Source organism: Orycteropus afer, unplaced genomic scaffold, assembly GCF_000298275.1.
Source record: "Orycteropus afer afer isolate SDZICR_OR568_19922 unplaced genomic scaffold, OryAfe1.0 scaffold00105, whole genome shotgun sequence".
NCBI lineage: Eukaryota > Metazoa > Chordata > Mammalia > Tubulidentata > Orycteropodidae > Orycteropus > Orycteropus afer.
This window is the reverse complement of record NW_006921692.1, coordinates 2,752,320-2,764,695: the sequence shown is the minus strand read 5'-3', so window position 1 is coordinate 2,764,695 and position 12,376 is coordinate 2,752,320. Positions and strand designations below refer to the sequence as shown.

The window sequence follows — 12,376 nt, the reverse complement described above, 5'->3', positions numbered from 1 at the left end:
TAAATAAAGCATTTAGATATTTCTATGATCTAACAGTGCAATATGCACATACTTGGAAGAAAAATACTGATTTCCTGAGCACCATAGTTGTAATTCAAAATAATGATTTCCATCACAATGCACCATTTAAATACAGACTTAAAAATTCCATCTTTACCCTGTAACACTTTGATTGGATCCTTGCTTCATATTTCTAAACTGTATCCTTCCTATTTCCAATTAGGCTATTTCTGAAAGATACCTGTAGAACTAATTTCTAAGTAGTGGTTCATTTAAACAACTGTTCAGTCCACTGAACAAGGAGATAGAATCCAGAAAAAGAACAGTTTTAAAAAAAAGCTTTCTTACAGTCTTTCTATGATCCTTAATGTGGTCAGCAAAGTCTATAAATATATCTACTGTAAAAATACACGTTCAATGAGACACAAATCCTATTAATTTTCTGGGTGTGGTGTTGGAAGCAGTATAAAATTCAAATTCAACGTCCATTAATTCAAAACAACCTTAATCATGTCTGCCCAGACTTTTTGGAATCTACCCTGAAAAGAACCAGATTTTTCTTCATTTGCAACATGAAATTTTTAAGTAAACCAAATGTAATGATTCGGTTCTGTTACTTTTACATTTGCTAACGTGTGTGTGTGTGTACACACACACGCACACAAACATACAAGCATATATTACTAATGTAAATAGCTTCAAAGTGAATTCAATTCAAATAAGGGTCTCAACACAATTGTTGTTGTTGTTGTTATGTGCCATCGAGTCAAACCCGACTCATAGCGACCCCTCCTTGAGTTTCCAAGGCAGTATCACTACGGAAGTAGGATTGCCCAACCTTCCTTCCCAGGAGTGGCTGGTGGGTTTGAACCGCCAGCCGTCTGGTTAGCAGGCAAGTGTCTTAGCCGCTATGCTACCAGAGCTCCATTAAAATCTACATTATCAAATAACTGTGTGCTTATGTTACAGGTACATAAAGTAATTTGCATTTGCTACAAATTTGATATACTTTAAAAGCTAAAATAATACTATTACATGCTTATGATTTTTTTTTAATTGACATTTAAAGATTAGAAACTATAATTCTGTAGGTATATACCATACATATAGAATTATATATAACTCAAATTATAATTAACTAAAAATAAATAATATATACAAATAAAACTGCCTGATTGTGTCATAAGGATATATTATTTTTCCTTCAGAAGATACTCTGGAGGACAAAGAATTTTTAACCAACAAGTATTCAGTACAGCTCCTTACTTTTAAAATAAGTTATTTTGGAAACCAGACCCCTCCATTATAATTTCAAAGTACTATTAGCAAAAATGAATCATTGACTCACCATAATTTTATCAATTTGAGGTAAACAATGTTCTTCAAAAGATATCTAGTCCATTCTACCTTAAAACAATTTGGATTTTCTTCCCTAAAACTTGATTTCTTCAGCAGGCTTAGTACAATGTAAACTAAGTTAAGACGTACTATAGGTTAGAAAGATCATACTCCTGTTAAGGATCCCAAGGCACATTAAAAGAATTTAAAAATTTCAAAACGCAATCAAATGGCTACAACTTTTTGAGAACAGTGTAAGGTTCACTTAAATATGCAAAAGATTTGTTTTACTTCCTTGTCCTGTCTTTTTAATGATGCTTTGCTCCTTGAAGTACATAAAGTTCCGTTTTACTTATATAAATATATATATTTACCACACTGTATCAATTGGAATTTATGATCTGAAAGCAGAAACATGAAAAATTAGGAAATAATGCCCCAAAATGAGTGGTATTAGGTATCTTAAGATACACACTTTATTATACACAAAACAGGCAGTCCAGACTCCACTTACCTCACTTCTATGGCATCATTTTGGTTACATTTTAAATACACATACTTAAAATAATTTAATGATGGAATCAATGAAAATGCTTTTATTCAGAGTGGCTGATCCAGAGAGCAGATCTGTTTTAAAGCAGCATTATCAAACCCTTCTGGCCAATCCACACTTTAGTCTCTGTTCCATAATTTGATGCTATAATCTAGGAAAAGTCTAATTCATATGTTTTTTTTCTTTGAAAAACAGGTTAATGAATCAATAAATAAAGAATTTTGCTATTGCTAATGCAAAAGGCCTTGTTTTGCTTAATTTTCTACAACAAACCTCAAAGGCAGACAATACAGATCTGTTTTAACCCCGTTAACTTGTGGTTGCTAGTGAAAGTGGAAATAAATTTACACAGCCTATGTAATGAATCTGAGTGGACCTTCTGAAATAATGATCCATTTTAATTCTAAAAATTGTAATAGTTTACATAAAATAAAAATTTAAGGCATTAAATATAATTAAGGCATGTTACAGCAATGATTTATCACAGTATGTAAGGAATTATTTCCTAAATAATGCTCATTTTTACAAGTATAACACTTTTCATCAAGAAATGCAAAAGTTCTTTCAAACATAGGAGGCAAATACAATTTTAGAAACAGAAGCAGAAGCAGAGTTTAAAGGATCTGTTTACGGGAAGCAAAGTGTTTTTTAAGAGACAAAGATCACTTTTAGGTCTTGACCTATTCCAGTGTTCTAGTGATAAAAGGCAACTTCTCTACTATATAACACATTATTTTGGGGACTTACAACTATTCAGTCTATTTCTTAACCTTCTATTACAGAAATTACACACTACTTTCCCTTTTGTTTCTTTCTACTTATATTTTCATATTGCATGTGTTGTGTTATTAAAAAGTTTTAAAATGCAGTATTAAGTATGTGCTATCATAAGTAATTCTGAAGTCAATCAACTTTTTTTGCAACTAATTATTTTGATGGCTTAAAGCAATAAATTTTCTTCAATTGTAGACATCTGGTGCTATCACTCACATTAATTAATAATAACTTTAAACCAAAAAAACCCAATTCCTTAAGAATAAAATTTAACCATTACTAGTCTTGAATAAGAAAAATTATGTATTTTCCCAAGGTTAGAACTTCATAAACATATTTAAACTCATTTCCACTTTAAGTAGTGATATAGACTGCTTGCTCTCAACATGAACTAGCAAATGTGGAGATTTTATACACAGTCCACTTGTAGATGGCTCAAAAAGAGTGAAAAACAAAAATAAAGCATCTTCAACCTCCCTAAATACTGCCTTGTGTTATTGAATATATATTACTTGATTCACCATATTCTAGATGCTCTTGTAATCACTGAATAGTGATATGAGCTAATTGCTACGTTTTGTGTTGAGCAGAAGGTGACTGAGAATCTTCACTATATAGTTTATGATCATCTTGTTGGCCAAAGTGTATTCCTTTTGTTGGGGCGATTCCATTTTCCATTTCTCTGTGCTGCAATGGAGGTGTGATTTCCGAATGCAAATGTGAAGAATCCACTGTTGAATGGTGACTAACATCCACTTTAGCTAAAATTTCATAATACAGCAAATAAAATACTGGTGTTATTATACCTACTATCAACATGATCACTACTGCTGTCCACCATCCTATACCCCAGTCTGCTCCGTAATAGGGATCCTTACGATGAGTATTTTTATTATCAGGTTCAAAATGTATTTGCTGTGCTGTTAAGGCAGATACCACTTCATTAAGGTTCTCTCTTTTGGTGTCTGTACATTTTACTATTTGTTCTATGTCTCGGTCCACTTCTTTTAAAAAGCTACCAGCTGACTCACTGGAAGAAAGAGAATCATTAGCTGGCACAATTTCCTGTTGTTCTGGGGCATATGGAACAGATGAAGGACGTGAAGTCTGTCTTCCTTTTGGAGGATAAAGTGTTTCAGTCAATAAACTAAACTTTTTTACTGGAATTTTGATAGACCTAAGGGCAAAAAAGTCTTGATCGCTGATGAGATTATTAACCCTCTTGATATCTGCTACCTGTAAAAAAAAAAATTCATCTGAATTCTAAATCAAAAGAGAGGTAACAGTAGTCATTCATCTGTTACTTTTGGAGGAAAAAAAAAAAATTGAGTTTAACTATTAGTGTTAAGTTGCCACAGCCAGATACGTAGTATATTACCAGTTCTATACCATTTTTGACCTACCAGTCTTAGGGAGATGACTGATTTTTAATACCATTCATATATTATTAACACTAATGCCAGGTATCTAGCTAGATTCTAGGATCCTTTGCTATTTCCCTTAATTATGCATCATGAACAAATGCCAAACCTCAACCTCTTGTAAACAATTTGCGGAGGAAGGATTTCAGATACTTAATGTTCTTTCAATTTGGCAAGTACAGTATAGGTAAATGTCAACTACCCAATTAAATTGCCATTATTTTATTAAAACTAAAATACAGTTAACTTGAAGATGCATTGTTATTTCACATCTCTTTAAGGGGGAAAAAAAAACTTTGCCAAATATTGGAGATACCATTGTTCCAATATCATAGATGTTAAAATGTGTGGAAAAACATTCCCTAGAATTGGGAACATATGCTAAATTAACCTACTCAGTTGATCTGAAGCCGTTTTTTCAAATTTCTCAGTATATATTAATTCAACTCTCCCCAAGATTAGTCATTTTTTTAAGCTTTCCCAATATTTTGTCTTCAACCTGTGTGTATATCCTATCTACCTGCCACTGTGAAAGGGGAGAAGGAGCCTGTTTCTCTGATTACTAATTGGTATGCCAGGCTCTCCCATTAGCTTTAAAATATTAATCTCATCCATCATTTTCCATCAGTGCTTTAATCTAAGCCCTGATCATTTGTCACCTGATTGGTATAACAAAGTGAATCTAGTATGAAACTTAGCTTTCTAAGTTTCTAAGCTCTATGGATGATGATGCCATTTACTGAGATATGTGACACTATGGAGAATGAGAAGATGATGAGCAGAGCTTTTAGACAGTCTGAGGCTAGAGGCGCTTATGGGACATGAAAGTGGTGATGTTCCAAGGCCGCTGTAGATGTATGTCTGACCGTCAGGAGAAGTTTCTGAACTAGAGATGAAAACAAGTGCATTATCAGTAAAAATGGTAACTGAAGTCACCAGACTAGATAGACTCACTAGAAAAAGAATGAAGAGAAAAATAGGACATGGGAAAGATCCCTGGAGAATACCAATATTTAAGGGGTATGTTAAGTAAAAGAAATAAAAAGTTTAAGAGTGACTAAAAAAAACATGGACTGTCTAGCTTTGAAGCATGGCTCTAACACTTTTTAGCTGTGTGATCTGGGGCAAACTGTTAAACCACTCTGATTCAATTTCCATACCTTAAAATGGCAGTAATGATACTACCTACCTTACAGAGGTCATGTGAAGACTGATGAATGAAATGTAAGCAAAGCACTTAGGATAATGAGACACAGACTGTGTTACGTATGTAAATGCTGACTGTTACTAAAAGTAGGAAAATCAAAATGTGCAGAATCAAAGTAGTCAAGCAGAGAGTTTTCAGAGGAAAATCAGTAAACAGAATCAAATGCTGATGAGTGATCAAATCCAATGAAAACTGAAAGAGGTCATACAGGAAAAAATCAATTTCCCCAGAGTATGTATGCAGGTAGGGTAGGAGGAAGGATTGAAAAATAATTAGAAAGCAAGACAGTAAAGGTGAAGTGCTTTGTTGTTTTATGCTCTGAAACCTTTTTTTCTTAAAGCAAAGGAATATTTACTGACAAACCCAAAGCTTAATTCCATTCTCTTTATATGTTCTTTTGGTTAGTATTCTATATTCTGATCAATGACTACTCAATACTCTTTCTGAACTAGATTTCCAAGGTTTATTATCCACCTAAGTTATCTCTGAATGTCCCAATGTGATGCTAAGTTTATTGGGTGCTTTTAGAATTCCAACCTTAGGCTTTCTATAACTGTTTTATAATGTTGTTGTTGTTGTTAAGTGCCGTTGAGTCAGACCCGACTCATAGCGACCCCTCCTTGGGTTTCCAAGGCAGTATCACTATGGAAGTAGATTGCCCAACCTTCCTTCCAAGGAGTGGCTGGTGGGTTTGAACCGCCAGCCTCCTGTTTTATAACAGGTATATTTTTAGTAATTCTTAAAACTGAGTATTTTTAAATGGAATACAGCACTAACTTTTGTATTTTAAAATGATGATAAATCTTTTTTTAAGATTAATTTTGCTAGTTGAGCACCTGGCAAAAGGACTGCTTATATCTCAACTCCACAAGTATCTGTTATATCATCTTTTCTACTACTGTGGCCAATGCCTTATTTCCTGTAATGTAAGGCCAATGTCCTTACATCATTCCTCATTCCAAATAAGGAACCAGCTGATATATCCTGTGATTCACCCCAAGTACATTTCTTATCAGGTGCCCTGGTGGTAGAGTGGTTAAACTGTTCAGCTGCTAACCAAAAGTTCATTAGTTCAAGCCCACCAGCCACTCTGGGAGAGAAAGATGAAGCAGTCTAATTCCATAAAGATTTACAGCCCTGGAGGCCCTATGGGGCAGTTCTACACTACCCTATCAGCTCACTATGAGTCAGAATTGCCTCGACAGCAATGGATTTTGTTTTGGTATCATCAATATTTAGCCTAAATCCTTATCATCTTTGTCTTAATTATTTCAATAACCTCTTTACTGGACCTTCTTCAATTCACCAGCAGGTTTCTCTACCATTTGGCATCAATTTGGTTGTAAATCTTACAACGGTGTTCCTTTACTCTATGGATCAACCTTTTCCCAGGATAGACACAACAAAGAATTTAACAAATGGGTTTAAAATTAGAAATATACCTTTCCATTGACTTAACATCCCCACCTTTGCAAATCCATCCTACAGCTATAAAGGTACTGCCATTTAAAAATATAATCATGATACTCACTACACAATGCCAAACACTGAGAAAATTCTGACTACCTATAAGTAGGATAACAGTTTAATAATTCCATGCAACATTATACAGCTATTTAAAATAACAAGTTAGAGCTATATGGCTATGAAAGGTGGCCAGGATATAGTAAGAAATGAAAAAGGCAACTTACAGAATAATATACTTAGTATAAACAAATTTTAAAAACATTGGAATTACCAACTCTTTTCTCTCAATACTGTATGTTCAAGAGCATAGGAAAAGGTAAGGAAAGCACACCAAAGTGTTAACATTAGTTATCTCAAGAAATTGAGACACGAAAAATTTTCTCCTTACATATATCTATATTCTCTTACAACCTAATTAAGGACAAAATGATATCATATTTAGTTATTCAATACTGAAAATAGAATTGTGGGTTAATAATTAAACAGAACTTCAAGTATTCATTTAAAATTTTAAAAAGTTAGTATCTACCAACATGAGACAGATTTCTATGGAAAGAAGAAAAAAGCAAAAAAAAAAGGGAAGAAAGGAAGGGACAGATAAAAGGACAGGACACTTACTTCAATTTGGTCTAATGAACAAATAATTTATGCAAAATTTAATTAAAACTTACCGTACAACAATATTGAAGGGCTATTGCATTTAAAGTATCTCCTTCCTGTATATCTTTTGTTAATACTATAATGTCATCAAGTCTATCTCTTGATGTACTTCTTCGGACTTTTTCTCTTCCTCTGGATCGAAGCTCATACATCTCAGCATCCTCCTCCAACACATCACTATCTGAACAATTTCCATATACGTGTACCTGACCACTCGACTGAACCCCTGGAAGAGGAAAACTACTATTCTGATGCCTTCCTGCCATCATGTCAAAATCTGCAACAACAAAAAGCAGAGGAAACTTTGGAAAGTAGCTGATACATGTGACTGATTTAAATGCTTCTTTCAAAATATATATACATAGTTGTTTTATTTTTTTTGTTATTGAGAATATACATACAACATGCACCAATTCAACAATTTCTACATGTATGATTCAGTGACATTTGTTACATTTTTTTGAGTTGTGCAAGCATTTTCACAAGCTATTCATCCCCCATTAACATACACACACTGCCCCTTAAGTTTACTCTCTAATCTTTGAGTTGTGGAAATGACAAAACTATGCAAAAAAGTTCTAGCTTTGTGCACCATACACCGTGCATGTCTTTGGTGGTGCAGTGAATTACTTGGTATGGCTTTTCTAGCCAGTTTTTGTAACTCCCACTGACTACTGAGTGGGACCATGCAAATAAGATGTGTAGAACTCTGATGTTGGGACTGGTTGGTTTTATCACTTTGCCAGGCTTAAAATGAGCCTTCTTAGGGACAGAAAGGTGGATCTCACTACCATCAAAGAGAAAAGAGCTGGAGGTAAAGTAGAGTGTGTCCTTGGACCCGAAATCCCTGCACTAGACCTCCTCGGCAGAGACACCAGGCAGAGAGATGCCTGGCAGAGAGATGCCTGGCAGAGAGACAATGGCAGTGGAACCAAGAGGCACAAGACAGAGTGGCAGGCTTTCCAGCCCATGGAACGAGAAAGCTGTATGCCCTTGGGCAGGAAGCTTGCTGGCAGAGTGGGGTGCACGTAGGTGTACCTAACCAGCAGAGTTAAAAGAACTTTGTAACACTTGCCCAAGCAGGCCAGAGGCCAGGCCAAAGGACCAAGGGCCAGAGAGGCAGGTTTGAGGACACAGCAGAAGGGAGACTGTCCTGATTGAAGAACTATATCCTGAGTGCATTCCTGAACCTGAATTGTAGCCTGTCATTTCCCTAATAAATCCTGTAATTGTCAGTATTGTGAGTTCTGGGTGGCCGTTGCTAGGAATTATCCAACCCAACAGAGAAGTAGTGAGTGCTGTGAAAGGGATGGTTGGTGTCAGAATTGGTAAAAGGCTGGAGGGTGGTGGCATGTTTGGACTCATAAGAATAAGACTTGGGCTGTTGATGGTGATTCTGTTTCTCCCTTGTGAGACTGGAAGAGGTCAGAAGATGCTGCCTCCACACCCTTTTGGCATTTTCTAACATTTTCAGAGTGAACTTCAGTCTCATTCACCTTCATGCTATGGTCCAAAAATGTTAATTTTCATCATATTTGTATAATAAGGTTGTAAGCCATGGTCAAGAAGTTATGATCGAGTTTGGTAATATCCCAGTATTCAGAAAATAAAAAACTGAAATCTGTGTTTCCTCTGCCACAGTTTGTGGCCAGGCCTGAGAGTTCACTGTAGCTTATCTGTGCCCAGGTACTTGCACCAGAAACAAGCTGAGGGTGGGGTGAAGGGCTGTGTGCTGGGCTACCAAAGTCTGAGCACGGGCTGGTCCCACAACAGGCAGGGGCCGATTGCTCACTTGGGCCCATGTTCACAGTGTCAGCCCCATGTCAAGCAAGGCAGCAGGATGGTGTTAAAACGAGTATTGACTGCCCCAGCCCTGGGGGAGACGCAGGCAGCCAGCCTGACCCATCTCATCTGAGTGAGGGATGTGCGACGCCTTGGTGTTTGCAGCCCTCAACAGGTGGGAGATTCAAATGGCCGAACGCAGCCTCCAGCTAGCTGGATGGCAGGGTAAAAAGCGTGTGGCTATAACACACTGGCCTCACCTGAGTGAGTGGCCTCGCTGGCCTGGGTATCCATACCCACGTACCTTCTGGGCCAGCAACCCTCATGAGGACTGTTTCCAGTGCAGAAATGTGATTTCTTCCTGCCTTGGAGAAAGCAATTGCAGAGCCTGGAGAAGGGCTGCTTTAGAAACTTGAGAGTATGCTGAGAGTGGCTGGGAACCAAACCTCTGTCAATAGGCACCAAGGTAAAGACTTAACATCAAATTCATTAGACAGAATTAAAAAACTGGAATTGAGGTCACCCTTGTAAAAAAATACTGGTATAGTATGCTTATGAAAATAATGAATAGGAGGTTGTATGGTATGCAAAAACTTATAATGATAATGAACACATTATTAATGTAAAAGTACAGTACTATTCAGTAAGACATATGAAGTCTTAATACATGCTACAACATGGTTGAAGCTTGAAGACATTATGTCAAGTGAAATAAGCCAATCACGAAAGGACAAATATTGTATTACTTCAAATAGAAATAAGACTCTCAAATGTATAGAGACCATAGTTTCTCAGTAGTTACCAGGGTCAAGTGAGAGGTACAACAGAGAGGCTATTGCTTATGGAATATTGAGTTTTGGATTATGGTGATGAAAAATCACAATGATTAAGGGTAAACTGCACAGCTAATTAATGTAATTACTGTCAATAAGTTATATACCTGTAAATAGTTGAACTGGCAAAAGTTGTATGAGAAATACACTGACAACAATGGGAAAAAAAAAATTTAAAAAAGATATGTACAATCACAAACCTAATGGGTTTTGGTTCCTTGGTTTGGAGGTTTAGTTTCATGGAATATCCCAGTTAACTGGCCTAAGAATGTGTCCAGTGCTTCTGTTCTACCTTCTAATTCATTCCATAGTACAACAAAAGGACAAAAACTTTGATTCCACTTAAAAGAAATCTCTAGAATACGCAGATTCACAGAAACAGAGAGGACATGAAGGTTACCAGAAGTTGGAGGGAGAAGGAGGAGGGAGTTACTACATAATGGGAACAGAGTTTCTGTTTTACACAATGAAAAGGTTTTGGAAATAGCAGTGATGGCTGCACAACACTGTGAATGTAACTTAATGCCGCTGAACTGTACACTTAAAAATGGTTAAAATGGCTAATTTTATTCACATATATTTTTAACATTTGTCTATCAGTTTGTTGTACTGTGGTGGCACGTGTGTGACTGTGAGGCTAGAGGTTAAGACACCGGTGTTTCAAATAACAGCAAGGTCACCCATGAGGGACAGGTTTCATCAGAGCTTCCAGACTAAAACAGACTCAGAAGAAGGAAAGGGCCATACACTTCTCAAAGAACTGGCCAATGAAAACCTTATCAATAGTGGTGAAACACCATCTGATATGTTACCGGCAAACATCATGAAATGCCCTGAAACACTGTATGAGATAGCACTGGAAAATGAGTACATCAGGTCAGAAGGAATTCAAAATACGACCGGGGAAGAGCAGCCTCTTCAAATAAGAGTCAACCTTAATGACGTGGATGGATAAAGCTTCAGGAACTCCGTTTGCTAATGTGGCATGACTCAAAATGGGAAGAAACAGCTGCAAACATCCATTAATAATTGGAAAATGAAATGTTATGAAATATGAATCTGGGAAAATTGAAAGTTGTCAAAAATGAAATGGAACACGTAAAGATTGATATCCCAGGCATCAGTGAGCTGAAATTGAAAGGTTTTGGCCATTTTGAATCAGATAACCATATGATCTACTATGCCAGGAATGCCAAACTGAAGAGGAATGGGTGGCATTAATCATCACAAAAAATGTTTCAAGATCTATCCTGAAGGACTGTGATAGAATAATATCCATATGCCCACAAGGAAAACCAGTATTAACTATTATTCAAATTTACACACCAGCCACTGAAGCCAACAACAAAGAAATTGAAGATTTTTACCAACTTGTGAAGTCTGAAATTGACCAAACATGCAATCAAAATGTATTGATTCTTACTGGTGATTGGAACGTGAAAGTTGGAAACAAAGAAGAATCACAAGTAGTTCGAAAATATGGCCTTGGTGACAGAAATGATGCCAGAGATTGCATGACAGAATTCTGAAAGACCAATGACTTATTCATTGCAAATACCTTTATTCAACAACATAAATGGTGGCTATACATGTGGACCTCACGAGATGGAATACACAGGAATCAGATCAACTTCATCTATGGAAAGAGGCAATGGAGAAGCTCTGTAACTTCAGCCAAACCTGACTGTGGAACAGACCATCAACTGCTCATATGCAAGTTCAAGTTGAAACTGAAGACAATTAAAACAAATCCACAAGAGCCAAAATATGGCCTTGATTCTATCCCATTTGAATTAAGAAACCATCTGAAAACAGATTTGACACACTGAACACCAGTGATTGAAAACCAGGTGAATTATGGGATAACATCAAGAACATCATAAATGAAACAAGCAAAAGGTCATGAAACAGACAGGAAAGGAAGGAAAGACTAAAATGGATGTCAGAAGAAACTCTGAAATTTGCTCTTGAACGGAGAGTAGCTAAAGCGAACGAAAGAAATGACAAGATAAAACAGCTGAACAGAAGATTTCACAAAGCAGCTTGAGAAGATAAAGTCAATTATTACAGTGAAATATGCAGAGATCTGGAGTTAGAAAACCAAATGGGAAGAACATACTTGGCATTTCTCAAGCTGAAATAACAGAAGAAAAAAATTAAGACTTGAGTTGTGATACTGAAAGGTTCTAAGGGCAAAATACTGAATGATACAAGAAACATCAAAAGAACATGGAAGGAGGCAAAATCTTTGCACAGGGCAAGATGGTGGACTAGGCAGAAAGAATGCACAGACCCTCTTCAACAAAGAAAAGGGAAACCAGTTAACACAGATACAGAAGAT

General features: G+C 36.4%; 1 protein-coding gene across 1 annotated transcript; it reads right to left on the bottom strand.

Annotated features, from left to right (window-relative positions):
• Positions 1-3,235: 3,235 nt before the first annotated feature.
• LYSMD3 (LysM domain containing 3) lies at positions 3,236-7,686 on the bottom strand. The gene is made up of 2 exons (XM_007943376.2): positions 7,432-7,686; positions 3,236-3,901 (listed from the first exon to the last, which is right to left on the bottom strand). The coding sequence occupies exons 1-2, from the start codon at positions 7,684-7,686 to the stop codon at positions 3,236-3,238; spliced, it is 921 nt and encodes a 306-aa protein (XP_007941567.2).
• Between the last annotated feature and the right edge of the window lie 4,690 nt (positions 7,687-12,376).

What these genes read in the sequence shown, in the direction of transcription:
- LYSMD3 (XM_007943376.2), bottom strand. Translation starts at nt 7,686, where the DNA reads ATGGCAGGAAGGCATCAGAATAGTAGTTTTCCTCTTCCAGGGGTTCAG. An exon ending in CCCTTCAATATTGTTGTACG is followed by an intron (nt 3,902 to 7,431) that starts GTAAGTTTTAAT and finishes TTTTTTTTACAG; the next exon opens with GTAGCAGATATCAAGAGGGT.